The following is a 20,548-nucleotide window of genomic DNA, read 5'->3' as shown; positions in this document are numbered from 1 at the left end:
AGGAAAGGGCCACTCAATCTGCAATTAGCACAATGATATGTGCAGCAACAGGTACACAAATGAGGATATATTTTGAAGGCATCATGTAAAATACAAACGATTCACCCAAAGTAATACAGAACCATTTGTCTCCCCTAACACTTACGTGTGCCCTGGGGCCCACTGTCACATTTTTATTACCTCTTCAGTGCTTAAGCCAGGGCCATAGAGACAACCACATTACCCAATATAGATCTATCTGCTGCAGCTGTGGTATGTTCCTAGACAAGGTGTATTTGATAAATTTCTGTCTTATTATTGACTTGACAGGAAAGCTACAGTTTTTGTAACCATTCTGTTCAAGCCCTTTCCGATTAATCTTCTAATCTATTCCAAACTAATCCATAAAAGAAGAGTGCTATTAAAGTTGCAGTATGTATAAAGGTGGCCATACACAAGTAGATCAGATTGTTTATGGTCACCTTGGTGTACCAATGTCCGTATAAGATTATTTTTATTTTAATAAAAGAGCAAACAATTTTTAGCTGTGATTATCCCATCCCCAGTGTATTGGTCCTAGAGGTTTATGTTATAAAACAGGGCTGTCCAACTGGCGGCCCGCGACCCCCCCCTTCTATGGCCACCCACATGCTGTGCCTGCTTACCATATGTAAACATTAAAAGGTATCACTACAGAGATTAACTGGCCCCTGCATTGTTTAAACCTCAAATTCAGACTGTAATCCCCTGTATTGTTAACACCTGTGATCCCCCTGTATTGTTCACACTTGTGACACCTCTATTGTTTATATCCTAAAGCCCTGTACTGTCCACACCTGAGACCCAGGTTGAAACTGCTCACATTGTTCATGTTCACCTGTTCACACTTTAAAGCTAATGGGGCACTAGCACTGGGTCATTGTATGTAGTACATGATAGGTTTCCGTCTCCTCCTCTGTTCTGCTTTCCCTCCCTGTGTGTGCCATTCTCTGCTTGCCCAGTGCTGCTTGTGTGTGCCATTCTCTGCTTGCCCAGTGCTGCTTGTGTGTGCCATTCTCTGCTTGCCCAGTGCTGCTTGTGTGTGCCATTCTCTGCTTGCCCAGTGCTGCTTTGGATTTTTTGGTGTGCTACCACCGTTAATGTGGATAAGATCTTAAAAGTTCTTGAGGTAATATGGGTGTGGTTTAAAAGGGGGAGTGGCCAACACCGACTTCCATTATCGGCCCTCCACTAAATAGGCCAGTAAAATTTTGGCCCTCGGTACCACAGAAGTTGGACAGCACTGTTATAAAATGTACAATGTTTGAAATAGTTTTAATCACCTATAGCAGTTATCACTTCCTTGAAACTGGTTTAAATGCATATCTTATTGTCGGTCATGAATTTGGCAAACTGAACCAGGACAAAGTCTGTGCCTTTTATTACATTCCCCCCATGTGTATTCTTAGTAGGAATGCACAAAATTCTAACACATACAAGGAAATCGTTAATTTTTTTTCATGCACTATGCAAATTAGGGTTGGACTCTATTTTTAATTTCAGAATAGTGGATTTGGTGCACATTCTTAATTCTTAAATGTAGATCTTTGTTGTTAATAGTAAGTAATATAAAAACAAATACATGCAAAGAGGCAAACTTTTTTCTAATGTTATTACATTGCAAAGCTTATAAAGTAAGAATAATAAGTTAGTAGGACAAGCTGTGCAGCCAGTCAATGGTCTGTTCTATGGCACGAGGGACAGTTTGCTAGTATTCTATAATACTTCTACTCTACATCCACCAATATATTGCCAGCTCTGACCCCTGCTGCACAGAAAGCTACACAGAGGGGGTTATTTATTAAAGTCCAAATGGTAAAAACTCAAACAATTTGAGATTTATTATGGCAGAGATCCTATTTGCAATTTGAAGATATTATTGTCTGTGCTGGGTTTCATAGGCTAATCTGAACATTTTGGGCTTTTCCACCGATTTCATAAAAAAAAAGAAGTCGTTTTTGGGTGACAATCTGAAAAAGTCACTTGTTTCAATGATAAATAAGGGTTAATCGTGGATTCTAGTTTGGTCAGATTTTTTTTTATTAATTAAAAATTCCGATTTTACTAAATAACCTCCAGAGTGTTTCAATTGCTAAAACAGCCCTGGCCCCAAAGCATTACAAAAAGTGGTTGACCTATGAACATTAATAAAATGCTTTTAAATTCTGCTTGCCCTATAAAAAGGACCTTTACTGAAAAGTTTTTTTCCCCCCTAAAATTGTTGTACCAGACCTATTTGCTGGAAAATGACTTTAAAACTTTTAATTCACATGAATCTCACAACACAGAGGGTTAAATAAGCATCTAGGGAATATGCAGGGTTAAAAAGACAAGACACTGGGTTACACCACAATCATCTTGGTGAACCAAAGCAAGCAGCACTCAGTTGGGCACATCAGAACTGATGCTCCAGACTTACTCATCACTTTACAAACGGCCATGCAATAGTCCGCAGACTCAAAATTGTTCCTGTTGCCTCCACAGCCTCCATATATAAAGCGAACACATTTTTTCTGACCAAGGTCGAAGTACCAGCGTGGCATCATGGCCCGGCAGGGACCTGTCACGGCCTCTTGGGAGCAGACAGCTGTGAGAAGATGGGTTACACACACAGTAGCAGGTGAACACCCACATGATATACAATAGTGTTAAAGAGGTTGTTCACCTTCCAAACACTTTCAGTTGAGTTGTTTTTAGATTCTTCTCCAGAAATAAAGACTTTTCTCAATTGCTTTCCATTTATTTTTTACAGTTGTTACAAAATATAGATTTAAAGTTTAATGTCCCTGTCTCTGGCATTTCATTCGGGCAGCTCAGTAATACAGGTGTAGACTCTAAACTATTATGCAACCTTTAGTTTACACATTTCGCAGCAGTATCTGTGGAATATTAGCAACTATTGTATCAATTTTAACAGCTGCCTCTAATGAAACTCAGGGATTCTGCTAAGCAGGATCACAGATAACTAAATGCATCAACTAAATATATACATTTAGAACAGTTTACAGGGTTGTTAAACCCCCCCCCCCCCGAGCTGTCACTTAGGAAAATCAATATATATTTGTAAACAGACTTTTTAGGATGTGCTCTAACCCCTCGGCCAATAATTTTAATACAATGAGGTAACACGCAAAAATCCTTCTTATGATCGCTCACCCTATAACTGGGTGGGTCCAGGTGCAAATGCCCCGGACCAGTCGCTTAGATTGTTACTTTCATAGGCATTCAAGTCAGGTTACTCACCACTCCATAACTCTGGCACGGGTGCGACGCCCCAAACCTGTAGCTTAGGGAGTCCTGGCCGACAATCGCTTCAAAACTGTTGCGTGCACTTTAACAAACCAGAGGCCAGCGGTGAATTAAAAAGTAACTATTTCACCAATATTTCTCCTCGTAACCTAGTGCACGCAACAGTTTTGAAGCGACTTGTAAAAACGGTCACACATAGAAAATAGAAATTAATTAGAAAAAGTCTTTATTTCTGGTAAACAATCCAACGGATCTGAAAAAAAGTGCTGGAAGGTGAACAACCCCTTTAAGCTAACATTTTAAGTTTCCAAATCCCAAAACTCAACTCCATGTTTGGGTAGCATTTAATTGCAGACATTAACAGTAACATTTCTCTTCCATATCAAGGTAAGTTTTATGTGCAAAGATATTTGTAGGGGGAAACTCTCAATTTCCATTCCAAGTGTTTACCTGCTTTTTATTCAACTTTTATGAAGTTTTAATTTTCCTTTATTTACAACGAATTTCAGCTTTGTGTACATTTCCTTTATAGTTAGTAAATTATATTTGTAATTGCATAACTGATATTCATACCTGTTGCAGTCCTTGATTTAAAAGACACTTGTCCAAATGAAATGTATGCATGAGGTACTGTTAATACAATAGATTGCTGAAGGCTTGCCATCCAAATACGTCTTAGCCATCAATAGTACTGACCCCCTATCTGCCCCATCCAGGTATGCTGTACTTTGACCAGTCCCACCTCCCTACATCAGAAGACCTCGAGCAGTTCCTAACAGTCGGCATGTGCCTAACAGTCAGCATGTGATCTTAAATGTGATCATAATGACCAAAAAAAAAAAAAAAAAAGAGGTCACACTCAAGTTGATGTTGGGAAGGTGATGCAGTACTTCAGACACTTCATACTTTAAAATAGATCTGCACACTACCAAGGGGATGTGGCTATAGAGAACTAAAAATGTAACTCACCAAGTGGGAAATAACTCCATAGGAATTCAAATAACCTGCTAGAGAGATACTCTTAAAATATACCACCATAGGAATTCCCCTGAATGAAGAAAAAAATAAGCAGGAACGTATTGACTGTTTAGGGCAGTCAGTAATTTGAATGCATTGCACTAAAGGGAATTTCAATATATGCTTTTCGGGGAATATTCTTTTTAACCTTCCAAACACTTTATTTCAGTTCAGTTGTTTAGATAGACTTTGTAATTGTAATTGTAAATACATTTCTTAACTTTGGCCCTGCTTAATTAGCTTTTATAATTGATACAATAGTTACAAATACTCTACAGATGCTGCACAGAAACATCAGTTTAGTGGCTGCACCCGAATTACTGAGCTGATTGCTTAAGAACATCACTACCATTAAAAGAGAAGGAAAGGTGAAAAAAACATAACCACACCTACAATTGCATCACCTTCTTGCTTACTAAACCGTTACGTTTTTTTCACCAGAAGTGTGTTCTGACATGCGAAATCCAACTTTGAAATGCAGCAATGCCCCCTGACTCGCAGTCCCCATCTTTGATTAATTTGCATTACTTCCTTCAGCTGCTCTTCCCTAGCACCGTGCATTTGACACGTTTAGGAAGTAATTAGAAAGTGCTACCTGTAGTAGGAGTAAAACACTTTGCCTGTAATAAATTTAACTGACATAAGCAGTGTAGGTGTCTTGGCAATTATAGGGGGGCGCCCTGATTGGAATTTGGCATTCTGTCCTCTAGAGTCAAGAATAAAGGTGTTACAGCACAATATGCAAATTACAAAAAAAAAAAAAATACTCAAACCACAACTAAAGTCAGAGTTTCTAACTTACATTTGACATCTGTTATTATGTCTTTTCCAGATAGTTGTCGCTCATTAGGGGGCTCTGTTGGGTTTTCATCATTGTAGTCCTCATCATTGTCATAGTAATAGTCGCGGTCTTCTACAACTTCATCTTCTATTTCTTCTTCCTCTTCTGCAGCTGCAGTAAAATCCTCTATATCAGTCTCAGTGGGGAACTCACTAGGAAGAGAAATTTGGTTAAAATCATACAATTACAAAGGACTACACACAACAGAGGGCTACACTGAAACCAAAGAGATCTATCACCCCTATTTCTGCTTTAGCAACAATTTATTGTGGTCCTGTATTATAAGGCCTACTGTATAGGTTCTCTCTAGTGAAGGTTCAAAGTTTTACATTTTCAACACCTGCTGGACTTATACAATAAATGTGTTTCTTGCTTAAAGTTTTCTGTGGATAATGCAGAAGATTGTTGCCCTGTGCTCAATATGCACCACCATGGGCAATAAACAAGTGGGGACCAGAGCCCCCCCCCCTGGTTCCAAATATTAACCTTGGCAAAGAGCCATGAGGCATATTGCGTTGCAGAAAAAGATACACCCTGCTTCACAGGAGACTGCTATTATGGGAGATATTTGGTTCAAAGTTTACATTTCAAATCTTGTCAGCAATACAAATCAGCTTTCAAAAGTTTTCTACTGAGCTATATGGGGAAAACGTTTTATAAATTGAATGAAATAAGGGGTCTATAATGACTTTTGGGTCATTAATGACCCCCATAATATTTGACTGAAGTAGATACTGGAAATAGTAGACCACATTTTCAGTAACCATTGATTGATTCCAGATTGATTCTCAAAGGAAAATATATTGTTATTGTTGCTACTTGTATTTACAGCAGCTGCCCCAGCACCTGCTATTAGAGTTTAGCACTGAAGTGTATGAGATGTGAACTTTGGTGGGTAATGTTCATTATTGCATTACTAGTAAAAGGAATCAAACCACCTTGTGTAAGATAAGGCGTATTGTGTTCCTTCCACGGAGGACATATATTTTTTGAATACCAGCTATCCTGAAAATGAAAATGTAACATAAGCATCATCATACTGAAATAAAAAAACTTTCTAAATCAATTAAATTCATGGTTTCTGAATTAATCAAGATAATCTGAACTAACTCTCTCTTAGCATCTGTTTCTCTTCATTCTGTCTTCATGCAGGAGTTGAGTGTCAATTATTCATTGACAGTTAGATTCAATATATCTTATAGGGAGGACTTCTTTTCCTGGCAGATGTATTAGAGCTCACTAAAATAACGGATTCCAGTACAAACAAAACAACTGCCTTTTGCACAAATACTGTATGTAGAGAGACATGATGTCTAGTGATTTTAATAGAGTGAGCACTAATACATCTTCTAGGCAAAAGTAACCCCCTATAAGATATATTCAATCTAGCGGTCAATTAATATCTGACACCCAACTGCTGCAGAGAGAATGAAGAGAAATGGATACAGAGAGAGGGATAGTGAAAATAAATTAGATTATTTTAGAAATGGTACAGAATTTTTAATTTATTATATTTAGAAAACTTATTTCATTATGCTGAAGCTTAAATTAGACTTTTCATTTTTGTAGTAACTAACCAGAAATATATTTGGTTCACTTGGATTCCCAATTACTGCAAATACAGAATTTAGCAAATAAATATAATTCCATCATAATTGGACTATGCCTGTAAAGCAGTTTTTTTCAGAGGTTAGGTATTTTTCCTGTCATTGTTTAAAAATGCAAAGAATGCATTCTTCACTTAAGATTAACTAAGTACACTACACAGGATTTGCAGATCTGGCAGCAACGTTTATGACACAATAGCAAAGCCTGCTAGTGACAGAATGCATTCTGTGAATCATGGTTTATTTATTTAACATATAAGTGAATGCATGAGTGTGTTCAGAAATTTTAATGGAGTGTGAGGTAAAATGTATCTACCCTAAACCTATAGTTCTCTCAAATGGCATTCCCATTTTAGGTACAACGTAAAAAAAAAAAAAGTTAGGGTGAGAAAGTTAAATTTTTTTTAATAGATATTAGCATTTCTTCACTTCAGTTTGCCATCCAGCTTGCTTGATAAAATAGATACAATTAGATTGCAGGTTTGTTTTCAGGATAAACATACTCAGAGGATTGACAATAGCTTATACGTAACACGAACGTCAGACAGGGCATCATGACGGATGTGATGAGAAGAAAAACAGCAGTGGTCATATCTGTTAAATTACTTCTCCATTACTGGATTGGAACTAATTTTGTTACTATTTAAATCTGTAACTAATCAGAAGGCAAAAAAAAAAATCTGATACTACCAAGGCTGGTTGGGTATGGAAGCTTTGAGCAAATACCAAGTGATTTGTACAAATGGTACAGCTATAGAGACAGATGCGAAAACAAAATGTACAACAGATGCAGAATTATCAAAATGGACCCTTAACATGACTTGCCAGTCTGTATATTATGAAACCTAACCAGGAAGTTCCGAATTATGGGAAGGTCTTCTCACACAGACATTTTAATCAAATATGTCAAAATGTTAAAACATATTTCCCTTTTTTCTGTAATAAAATAGTACCTTGTACTTAATCCCAACTAAGACATAATTAATAGTTATTAAAATATAATGAATCCTTATTATTGGTAGGAAACCAATTATATTGGGGTTAAAAGATTTTTTAGCAGACTATGGAGATGCAAATCATGAAAAGAACCCCCTCTTTCAGAAAACTCCAGATCAAAAGCATTCTGGATAACAGGTCCCATACCTGTATAAGAAGTGTGGATATTAATCTGAAAGCACAATCTGTGCTGGGAGTAAATTCAACATTTTTACAACAGCACAAAATAAAGCTCTATTGTATGTATAAAGAGAAGTCTTCACTACCAAGGTGCCAGAGATTTCTCTGCAATTATTCCAGTGTAGATTCAGATCAGGGAGGTAAAGCAAGTGGTGCAGGAAATGTAAAAAAAAACTCATGTATGAAGGAAAAGGATTAATATGACTGCTGGTTATATGTTACAACATTGCATGAACATTAAATAAAAGTGGAATTTACACTACTGGTCAGGAACTCGAGTTTTGTTTTTTCTTCTAATGACCTAACTTGAAAGGTATCGGTATGCATTATTTTGTACCTTACCTCTTGTAAGAATCATAATCATCTTCATCTTCTTCCTCATCATCCTCTTCTTCCTCCTTAGAAAGAGCTTCATCTAGAATCTTTGTTTGAGGACAGCAGACATACTCAGCCCCACGGAACTGGTCCACAGCACATGGTAATAACATGCCATAACTGTGGAGGACCATAACCTCTGTCATACAAGCCTGAGATTTAAAAAAAATAAAAAGATTAAAAAAAAAAAGTTATAAAATAAAGAATTGGATAATAAAATGTAACTATTGCATTAGTGAGAAAAAAAATGTTGATGTAAATCACAAATTACAACTAAACCTGCTTTCTAAAGCTAGTTTTGCGCCCCCTTGTGAAGAAATCAATACGTTTATATGTAGTAAAGCTAAATAAAAAACCTAAATAAAAGAACTTTACTTTTCTGTGCATGAGCAGTGAATGAACCTTTTCCATGTCCGTTTGTGCGATTTTATAAAAAAAATAAAATTTTGTTTCTGCAACTTGTGAACAAAATGCTTGTAAATTTATTTTAAATGCACGGAAATGATTATTGTTGTTAAGTATTGTTGACAGTTGGCATTTTCTTTGCTTTTCTATTCTAATGTACACGCATGGGACAAAAACTGCAGATTACATTACGGTGCTTCAAGAAAAAAAAGAAAAAGCTAGTAATATTACCTCTTTGGCTACATTATGCCAGTGCTGGTGACTCTCGCATGCATCCATTCTTTCCTTGTGAAAGAACTTGCACTTCTCTGGAACAAGCAGCACATCACTAACAAACTCACCAACTGCAAGAAACAAAATCAACAATATTAAAATGTTACATTCAAAGTAAAATTGAAGATGATCTGGCCCTGGCTTTACGCATGCGATCTACTAAGCTTTGCAGGAGACAAGGCATCCAATGTGATGTATCCAACCACTTAGAAAGCCTTTTACTTGTGGCCTGCAATGAAGTTGCTAAGGCGACCCTGTGCATGTGTGCGTGCGCGTGTGTGTGCGCGCGCGCGCGAGGGGGGGAATTTAACAAATAGTATGGTCCTGCTGCTCTACAACAATAAACATTAATTAAATCAAAGTAAAGCATTCATCTCTTTCAAATATTAATCAAGTAAATGCACAATTGCAAACATATACTACTCAAAGATCATTTCACTATATTTTCTTGCTTTCTGTAAGATTTTCAAGTGGGTAAGAAAAAAAATACTGTATTAAGAGGTGTACTTTTTTAAAAAAAAACAAAAAAAAAAAACAATAACTCGTTCAAATACATGAAGGTCTGTCACACGTAAATTAATTTATAATTAACTACCGTAGCCTGCCTCTGGATGTGCAGAAATCCATGACCAATCTTAGTCAATAAAACATTAGCAAAAAGGACTTCTGGTAACCAATAGCTTTAACCTTGAAGGGTAGCTATTATGCCAGGTTGATTTGTAATAGTAAAGAACATCAAGAACCATTAAAAAAGCAAAAGTGGGGGCGGGAAGAAAACCGGTGATGGGTTGACTGCAAAATACAGTAAAGGGGTGATGAATTGACTACAAGAATAGAAAAACTAAGGTAACCAAAGAGGCACATAGAATATAACTTCATTCCGTACGATAATATAATTTATTTCTGACAATATTTCATCGGACAGGTCAGAAAATTTTGATAGAAAAGGATAGAAAGGGAAGGAAAATGAGAAAAGAAGAATGTACACAACAAAGTATGTAGTGTGTGTCAAAAAGTGAGAAGCAGAGATAATATAAAGCTGAACAAACAGATGTAGACAGTGTTAAAACGCATAGAAAGATAGAAAGGGAGAGAATATTTTTAAATAAGGTGAAGATGTGTTAGAAACCCACTAGCGTATAAAAGTAAAAGATAAAAACAAAAAAAAACCTCATAACAGAATAAAAAAAAAAGGGTGAAGACAAAAATGAATGTGCCTTCATAGTTGAAATGACAATCTTAGATGAACTTACCTAGACACTTGAATGGAACAACAATGTGGGAATGACCCTTGCATTGTTTTTTTCCCCTTTTGCACCAGTTATCAATACTAACTGGCTGATTTGCTTCTACCACATTGGTTATTTGAAGATCAGAATACACCTACACAAAAACAGAAAGAAGACAACTTGGCATGAAACATAATCACTAAAAAATAATCATAATAATGAACAAGGGTGGTGACAAACGCTAAGCTTCTGGGGAGATTAGTCGCACAGAGAAGAAGAGGAAATTTGTCGCTGGGAGACTAATCCCCCAGAAATCTTAGCGTTTGCCACCACCCTAAACCTAACATTTATTCTGGCTGCAAATACACTTATGCTTTAAGACACTGACAGATTTCCACTGCTCTAGTACCAGCATCAGCCCGAGATCTGGAAAGCACAAATGACAGACAACACAGATAAACAACGTCAATAAAAATCTATGATTTATAAATGTACTGCTCAATCTTTCAATATTCTCAAAATATTCTCAACATGTCAAAACGAACATCAAAAATTATTAGTGTGAAACTGTTATTGAACATTATTTCAGTTTGGATGCAATAAGCCTTAAACCCCATGACAAACAGCCACTGTAATATGTGTTATAGGGTTCTTAATTTTACTCGGGTGTGGAAGTTATACAAATCAAGCACACAAGCATAATACTATTTAAAACCTAGTATATAAATAACAGGACAGTTATGAAGATTAAAAAAAAGTGTTAGAATAAGGAATGTCCAGAAACAGTAGAAGTATCTTTTGTGCTAACAATGACCATATCTTGTGAAAGTTTGGGAAAAACAACAAACAGGGCAGAGAGGGGGTTAAATGAACAGGGCAGAGTGGGAGAGAAAAACACTGCAGGGAGGAGTTAAATTAACAGGCCAAAGAGAGAGAAAAAGGAAAAGGGCAGAGAGGGTGTTAAATGAACAAGGCAGAGAGGAAGAAAAATGCTTAGTGCAGGGAGGAAAGGAAGAGGGACAGAGAGGGAGAGAAAGGAGCAGTTCAGTGAAGGGAAGGTAAAACAAGCAGTAAGGGTTATCAGTGTCTTCAGGTGAGTGTGACATCACAGACATGCGCACTCCTCCCTCAGTGGCTGCTGCTTTGTAACATAGGCAGAAGGAGCCAGTGGCTCTAGAGCCTGATACTGGAGAGTCCTGGACAGGAAGTTGCAAAGGGGGATGAATGAGCACAGTTTTCAAGCTAATACAGATGTTTTTGACCTAAAAGGTATTAAATCTAAACTATTTCTTCTATTTTACATTATTTTACATGGTGTGATGCATTGTGAAAATGTATGCTATATGCCCCCTAAATATCACCGGCAACGCATTTTAACAACATTTTTGTTTATTACAAAACAGCAATATAAAATAGGAATGAAAACAATTATTTTAAGGTCCATAGTAAAAGGTCACCTCTTGACAGTAGTGAAGAACTTCTTCCTTGGTGCCAATGCAGCTCTTGGTCCCAGAAGGGTCAGGTTCCCATTTTCCAGTCTGAATGTTAACATGCATGTTTAATTTGCCACAAAACATAGCCACTTGTGGCTCTGCCACAGCAAAGCCTGTTCCAGCATTGGCTGCCAGTGCCTATTGAAAAAAAACAAAATAGAAAGTCAATTGTGTTTTCTATAGCTTTTAGACATTTTCCAGTCATGTAATGAAAACAAGACTTTACATAACCCCCACGACACCAAAGATCATAACATAAGCTGAACATATTCAGAAATTACTTATTAAACTGCCTGCTTTAAATAGAGGCCACATTTGATAGTATAAAGAGGATATCATTATAACAAGTGGGACAATCATTGGTTTTGAATTAGTGAACATTTATCAAGATAATTTAATTGAGTTAAGCAAGAGCAGTACTTTTGTACTTCAACACAAATTAAAAATGTATATAGTTGCAAATAAACACACACTGCAAAGTATTATTTTATGCCTAAAGAACAGTGCAGACAACAAGGAGACTGCTAAGAAAAAGAAATGATACTAAGGGGTCAATTTACTAAAATGTCATTATATATTTATTTTTCAATCATGAAATGGATTTTTTCTAAAAATTCGAGATTTGTTAAGTGTAAAACCCATGAAAACCTCGAATACTAAACTACGCCATTATAAGCTGTCAAGGTCCCATAGAAGTAATAAAATTGGAATAGTTTTAATAAATTTTATCTGAATCAATTTTTGATTTTTTTTCCACTAGCAATTATCCAAAAACCACAAATTTTCAGAGGTTTTCATATTTTCTGGTGCATTGTTCAACATTTTTTTTTTCCTTTTGAAAATTTTAAATTCAGATCTTTTGATAAATTCCATAGCATTCATAGTTACTTCTAATGAATAGGCTTCCACACATTGGCCTGTCTTTTCCAGCTGAGAAAACATATGGTGTGCCAGAAGACTGCATGAGGCTAAAAGGCATCAAACATAATTTAAAGGGCAACATACAGTCTTATAGTCTTCAGATGGGACAGTTCTGCCTTGGAAAAATGTGCCTAAATAAGCACATTTTCAGAAACTAAAATTATTTTGTAAAACTCCCACGCTTAAATCGATACCAACACGTTCCTATAAAAATCATAGGAACGTGTCAGTATCAAGAAAATGCTGCACCCCTAATTGTTCTCCTCAAAGCCACCCGCAAAGCCGCCCCCGCAAACCTGCATTCACCCGACACTGCTAAAAGACCTTCTGAGCCGTTTCAGTGACGCTGGGCTTGGGTTGGCACGTTTCTTCCATAGGCCGATTATGAATGAAAACAGGAATTCAGCCTATGAAAGGGTCGCCCTGCCCCCAGCCCAGTGTCACTGAAGCAACCCGGAAGATCTGTTAGTAGTGCCAGCGGGTCAGCAGCACACAGGTTCGCGGGGCTGGGGGCGGCTTTGCGGGGAACAATTAAGGGTGCAGCATTTACTTTATACTGAAACGTTCCAATGATTTTTATAGGAACGTGTCAGTATTGCTTTAAGGGTCAAAGTCAAACTGTAAATAGATTGTCTCATTTCAGCGAGATGAGAGAGTTTACTTAGTTGGCTTCCTGGCTCTCACTAATGTACTTAGAACTGCCATTCCAAAAATAAACATCCAGGCAGCCACACAGTCAAACAGGCACCCATGATTACAAGAATTTGTTAAAGATGGTAAATATAACAGTTTGCCAAAACACAATTTGGCACAATTTGTGTGATTGTTAGCTTTTAAAAAAAAAAAAAGTTGACATGCATCCAAGACACATCAGTAAGATACAAAATGTGTTTTCTTTTTTCAGATATAAAGGAACTGTTTGCAGCTTTTCTATTCCAGTTGCAAGAAGGGAAAGGAAGCAAAGGTGAGCTTGTGAGAAAGAGGCTGATTGACACACATCAGTTCTGCAGTGTCATGGTGGAACACAAACAACTATCCCTTTAAATTTAGCACAGATACATTTTAAATAATGTTCTATTATATAAATATATAAACTGTATTCTTCCAGTTAGGATATCTATAAGCAAAACCAGACCTTTTCATGCAAGCAATAAACAGCATTGTGTGTACATTTATGAATAATAGTATAAATGTACATTTTCCCAATATTGGAGGAGCCAATCCTTATATAAAAAAAAAGAAGAGTTGACTCACCCTCAAAAAAAAAAAAAAAAAATGTCCAAGACTAGCAATGCTAGATTTTTATCTATATGCAAAGATAAAGATAAGCATGTTGTGTGCCCGAAAGAGCATAAATGAATAGCATTCGAATGCATACACTGGGACATCACCAGCAAAAGGTAAATTCAGAGAGTTAACTATTGCATTATATACCTTTTATGTTTATTCAAGATTTGTTTTTGCTGGCTTATGTAAACATCTGAAAAATAAATCTGGCCATTGCTACCCTCAGTACAACAAAGTTAATTAGCACACAGGCATCCTTGTAAATTGCTGAATTTAGTTTGAAACAACTATTGACAAATATGTACTAGCAAGTTCATCCACAGTAGTAAACTGAATAAGGCGAATAAGAATAAAAAAATTGTGAAATTAACAGAAAATTTTGACTTCACATAACATTGCTGCTACACATTCCTACAAGACAGCAACTTGCAAAGCTTGCAGTATTGTGCCAGGATTCACACTACCCTTAGATTTTGAAGTTAACATTCACAGATGTTAAAGATAAATACAGATGGTATAAGAAAATGGAACTACTGTACATTCCTTTTATTCCAAACTGCTTTCTTGGTATTTCAAGGAATAGTGACACCAAAAAAAACCAAAGTGCTTCAAACTAGTAATGTGCGGGTCGGCCCTAAACCCGCTAGGTTCGGGCTGACTTCCGCAGTATGTCCTCGGGCAGGTTTGGGCTGAACTTTAGCATCCATTCTCCCCAGCCTTCTTCTGCGGCAGGGTGGTTATATAAAGAGGGGAGTTTTTCTCGTCCCGACATCACTACTTCAAACTAATTAAAACATAATGTAGTGTTGCCCTGCACTGGTATAACTGCTTTATTTATTATTTGTTACAGAAACACTAGTACAGTTTATATAAAGAAGTTGCTGTGTAGCCATGGAGGCACCCAATCAAACTGAAATAAGAAATATCACAGGTTACATAGTAGATAACAGATAAACTGTGTAGAATACAATGGTTTTAGGCGCCCATTTACTAAAGTGCAACAAACAGCGATAATAGCCTGCGCCAGAAAAAACGCAAGATTTACTTAAGTGCAAGCACTTTTATCATTGCGAATATTGTCATTATGAATAATCTGCCAAATATATCTATTAAAGCCTATTATAGCATTCATGCTACAAAAGATATCTAGCAAGGTTTACTATAGATTATCGCCTGACGTGTTTAAAATATATACAAAATTGTCACTAATTTTTATTACCACCCAGAGAGTGGCGTTGTGTGAAAAGAGACAGAAATTGTATAGTAAAAGAGGAGTGTAGTCCGTTTTTTTTAAACATAAGCAGTGAAAATTAGTAATTGCACTAGGGAAAAATGATACTAGTAGTATGATGATGGTAGCATTAGTCATTTAAGAAATATGTATACAATGGGAAAATGTAATCCTAAAATTCCTGATATTACTTTATTGGCCATAACTATAGACTGAAACAGGTAAACTCATTCATATATACGTCAAGTTGCATTTGGTGTTAAGTTTTTGGAGTTATGAATACCATTTTGAATAAATTCAATTTAGAAAGATTGAATTAAACTGTTAAAGTGAAATTGCTTCACTGTTAAAAAAAAACAAAAAAAAAATTTGCTGACTGAAGATTTTCTGGTGTAAACCAAATTTCATCTTTACTCCATTTTCGTTATGTCAAGCTAGCGGAGCGTCATAAAAATGATTTATATTATATTCATAATTAAGGATAATAACATAACATTAGTTCCATCACAAAATTTCTCTTTTGAATTCTTTATTTTGCATAGCAGTGGTTCTGCTGCAGTTAAAAACCAAATAAAAACCTTGCCAGGAAGGTTACATGAAAAGAGAGGCAATAGCTTGCAGCTTGGGTCTGCCTTAATAGATTTGATTGGAATGGTATATGGTGAACACAAATCACCTTCATTGCTCACCTGAAAATCTGTTTAGCAAAATGATTTAATAAATTTCATGCACATGCAAACGGATGTTGCTTTAGCAAAATGATTCCATCTACAGTATACAGCAAACACATGATTTACATTTTCCTTGCCACCACACATATTTATCTAATATTTACTCTAAAAAGGCATGAAAAACTGGAAAACAGAAAAAAAGTAAGAGTCCCAGGGCAAGCAGCTCCCAGAACATAAGCGGGCTTTATGGGCCAGTGGAAAACAGACAAATCATTGGGCCAATTGTCAACCACCACACTAAACAAAAAAAATAAAAAATTGGCTTACCAGTAAGTATTTGCAAATCTCTATAATGATTAACGCACATACATTTGTGCCAATCTGAGCAATATTTCATAATACGGTGCAGCTACAGAACTAGGAGACCTGATAAGAACCTGACTAAAATCTTGTGGTGCTTTTAAAAAGTAAATATAAAAGTTTCACTGAAAATGTCATCTTCCTTTCATGGTCAGTTGGAAAGCTGGCAGCAGAGCGTAGAGTGATTCCTGACATATTACACAATCCTCATATAAAGAAGTGGTGTGGGTGTAAGGGTGTTAAAGGAATTTTTCAGTATAAAATTAAAAACTAGGTAAATAGATAGGCTGTGCAAAATAGAAAATTTTTTTCAATATAGTTATACATTCAGCCTTTATACATTACATTTTTGTCTAACAGAACAGCCAGAACACTACTTCATGCTTTGCAGCTCTCTTGGTTTCCACTGATTGGTTACGAGGCAGTAACCAATCAGAGTGGAGGCCACATGGGTCATAGCTGTTGCTTTTGAATCTGAGCTGCATGCAAAGCGTCAATTGCAAACTCACTGAACAGTTATGTCCCATGTGGACCACCTTCAAGTTGCTGACTAACTCAAAAGTTAGAGAGTTGCAAAGCAGGAAGTAGTGTTCAGTTCTGTTTGACATCCAGTTACTCCAGTCTTTATAGATTACATTTGTGGCTAACTTACTTTATTAGAAACATTTTTTATTTTGAACAGCCTATTTACTCTATTTAGCCAGTTTTTATTTTTACACTAAACTGTTCCTTTAATGTAAAAGATGATATGCAGGAAAGAAACAACAACGCCTCCACACCATCTTTAAATTAAATTGTATATTTCCACTCATATTATGGATGCTAGCTTCACAGCAGCAAATACTATATACTGAACAGATTCTCTCAGTTATATGGTGAATTAAATTAACTGCAGTAAGAATCTTTTAAATATACTTAGCAGCTACCAATTCCCTGTACCCTTTAATTCATCCAATTAACCTCCACTTTAAATAGAATACTACTTTATCATTTTTCTCTTTAACCCTGTGCATTCAAATGTATTAATATTAAAAATATTTTTTTTCATTTAATAATGAAAGGAAGACTCTTTACAAATCTGGGTTATAGCCTGTCCATGCTATGTATAGTGCTTTAAATTAAAACCTGAAGCTTTAAGACAAATGTTCAGTTATCTTGCACACAGAGGACCAGGGAAACACTGTGTGTCATACAGCTTTTTCAGGAGAGGTGGGATAAGATGCAGGATTCTGAAAAGACGGGGTTAAAAGGGCTGTTCTTTATGCTTAGCATTTACTTATAGAAAGCATTAAAGAAATTGTTCTGTATAAATATAAAAACTGGGTAAATAGATAGTATGTGCAAAATAAAAATAATTTTCAATATAGTTAGTTAGGCAAAAATGTAATGTATAAAGGCTGGAGTGACTGGATGCCTAACATAATAGCCAGTAGTAGAACACTACTTCCTGCTTTGCAGCTCTCTTGGTTTCCATGGATTGGTTTCCAATTTGCATGTGGCATGAAAGCCAAAAGCATGTTCTGAATGCTTATTAACACATCTCTGCCAAGGGCACTAACAATGACTTTGAACTGCTGCAGAGCCTCAGGACTTCAGAGAAAAAGGATTTAGACCAAGGCATACTCATTGTTTAAAGAAGAGCAACCGTAAACTACAGAAGCAGGTGGGTCTCCATAGATGAAAGGTTTCAGAGCTAGGCCGGTGCTCTAATAATGAACAATAATATTAGATGTAATAGATGCAGCAAGGTTTCTCCTAAAAGCCGCACTCTTCATAATTCAATAGAAAAGCAAATGATCACACATGATGCTATTGTGAAACGATGACAGAATGTTTTAGTGCCAACATGGGAACACATCCAGTTTAATAAATTAAGGTAAGACAGTAACTGGAGATCTGGAAGATGGCGCCCATGAGCTCCGCTGCACTTACTCTGCCTCGATAAGTGAGCATAGGAGCAATTTTAGGGTTAACGAACTAAGCAGGGGGGGCTGCCTAAGGTAGTAGGTGGGGGGGTTTATTTCTCTAACATAAAAGTCATTTTAAAACACACAGACATTCAGTGCTAAAATACTGGGATTTTAAATGTAGGACAAGGGGACTGTTTCTTTCGCTAGATGCATAAAGGCAGATATGAATAGACGGTCACACCCATATAGTCACATTGTCTATACTTTCAGTCATGATAAAACACAAAAGGGAAACTCCCATATGATTAATATACAGAGCAAGGCACAAATGAAAAAGACAGTAGTGACTTCCTGAACCTAGCTCTTTGCAGCAGGGATTATGTTAGTCTGCTGTATGCTTACTCATCATATTTTTTCCTTACTGACACTGCCTGCTGTCATCTTAATCATTAAATGTCCTAGGTGTGGCAGGGAACATACTGAATTTCCTTTATATCACTCATAACATGTAGGCGATCCATACATGAACAGCAATAAGAGCTGCACAAGCAATTCCTATTGCTTAAAGGCACATCAAATGAACACGGTTTATTCAGTTTTTTTTTTTTTTTTTTAGGGGGGGGGGGGGGAAGGAGAGCCTCTGTTCCTGAGGAATGTTTCAAAGTTACTTGATCATTAAAACCAACCTCACCAGTTGGGGTGAAATTCACTTATTTGACAAGTCAACACCAGAATAAAAATTAGCCTAATTATACTATTCTAAGCAATAGTATTCTACTATTCTAAGCAACATTTATTTTAAAAAAGATTACTTTTTTAAAGTTTTATATATTTATAAAAACAATTGTTACCTTTTAAACAATGTTGCAAAAGTATTCATTCCCCAGCAGAGACTGGTCTGCTGCCTTACATTGTTTCAAAAGTCTGAGCCATTTGGGCGGAGGATAGAAAGGGACAAACACTGGTTTCAGTAGCAAGAACAACTTAAAACCCATAGACAATTTGTAATGAATTTATATTGCAAAATTGTTTAAAATCATGTTTTACTAAGCAAAGAAAATTTGAGGTTGACATTCCTTTTAAGTCTATACCACAAATACACCAATAATTCAGACTGAGTATGTATAGCATATACATATGGGATCAGATATCTGAAAACCCATTATCCAGAAAGCTCCGAAATATGGAATAGACTCCATTTTATCCAAATAATCCAGTTTAAAAAAAAAAATGGTTTTCTTTTCTTCTGTAATAATAAAAAAGTATCTTATATTTGATCCAAACTAAGATATACAGTAGTTAATCCTTACTGGAAGCAAAACCAACTTATTGGGTTTATTTAATGTTTAAATGAATTTCTAGTAGACAAGGTAAGAGCCAAATTACAAAAGAATCCATTATCTGGAATACCTCAGATCTCGAGCATTCTGTACATGTCCCATATCTGTATATATTTATATTTCATAAGGAGACCACTGGATCACCAGTTCACCAGAGACAACTGCATAAGACTGGCTGTATATATTCACAACAGTTTTAATTAAAAAGTGCATTCCATTATAGAAAACACTATTATTGAATGAAAATCTGCCGAATTGCTGTTTTAGCCTATGAGAGACCTGCTAGAACCTATTTGGAGTCAATTGGTGGACTTTGAAAAACCAAAGTTTTTTTTTGGTTTTTTTTTGAGAAAAACTTTGGATTTGTACGATTCCAATTCAATCGAAAACTGACCTATTTCATCGGAAACAGACCTTGGCCAAAAAAACTTTTGATTTAATTTCAGTTTTTTTTTTTTATCTGAATTTCGAAATTAATTAGACCCTTGATAAATCTGCCCCTTAATACACTAGTGTTGCTGGTCTCTGTATGAAGCCTGGTTTAGCATGCACCTGGTTGAAACTTTAAAGCAGTGTGTCACCCAGTGACCCCCCCACTATCTAAAACATGGAAAGAGGTAATAAACTATAAAGAATAAATAATGAAGACTATTTGCAAAGTTGTTAAGACAAGGTCATTTTAGAACATAATCCGTTAAAGACAAACTACACAATTAAGTCTGATGGTAGGCACAAGGCTGCAAGTGTACAAAATGCAGCCAACACCGATACAATTTCAGGTGCTGTTTTGCGGTTCTACAAATTTCCTAGGACTCTTAATTTTCCAAGCAGGCCCTGGAGAATTCTTCAAAAAGACCTCTGCAGTGTGATATTCGCTGAACAATATGTCAGGAATGTAATCTCATGCTTCATTAAACCTTTTATTTTAATTACTTTGTGCACAGCAGTGGATGACAGAGCGTGAATCCATCACGTGAGCTATACAAGGTACTTATGATAATACAACCATGCTGGTACTGCTTGCTACAGATATTTCACATATGTCTGTTTCATATTTAATCTATGACACACCCTCTTCAGTGTTTTAGTAAAACCTTTCCTTAAACAGAATAAAAATAAAAGGGGTTATGTAATAAAAGGCACCA

General features: G+C 36.2%; 1 protein-coding gene across 7 annotated transcripts in view; it reads right to left on the bottom strand.

The window, feature by feature from the left end:
- The window catches only part of aplp2.S (amyloid beta (A4) precursor-like protein 2 S homeolog), a 63,735-nt gene that overhangs the window by 21,114 nt on the left and 22,073 nt on the right, over positions 1–20,548 (bottom strand). For 4 of the 7 annotated variants that reach the window (XM_041570444.1, XM_041570445.1, XM_018226894.2 and 1 more), the window contains 6 exon segments: positions 11,648–11,821; positions 10,215–10,344; positions 8,920–9,032; positions 8,251–8,435; positions 5,087–5,277; positions 2,438–2,605 (listed from right to left, as the gene is read on the bottom strand). In XM_041570444.1, coding sequence (XP_041426378.1) covers positions 2,438–2,605; positions 5,087–5,277; positions 8,251–8,435; positions 8,920–9,032; positions 10,215–10,344; positions 11,648–11,821 — 961 coding nt within the window. 7 annotated transcript variants of the gene reach the window in all.

This window comes from Xenopus laevis, chromosome 7S (genome assembly GCF_017654675.1).
Source record: "Xenopus laevis strain J_2021 chromosome 7S, Xenopus_laevis_v10.1, whole genome shotgun sequence".
NCBI classification, from domain to species: Eukaryota; Metazoa; Chordata; class Amphibia; order Anura; family Pipidae; genus Xenopus; species Xenopus laevis.
Note: the sequence above shows the minus strand (reverse complement) of the source record. Positions and strands in the feature narration are given on the sequence as shown.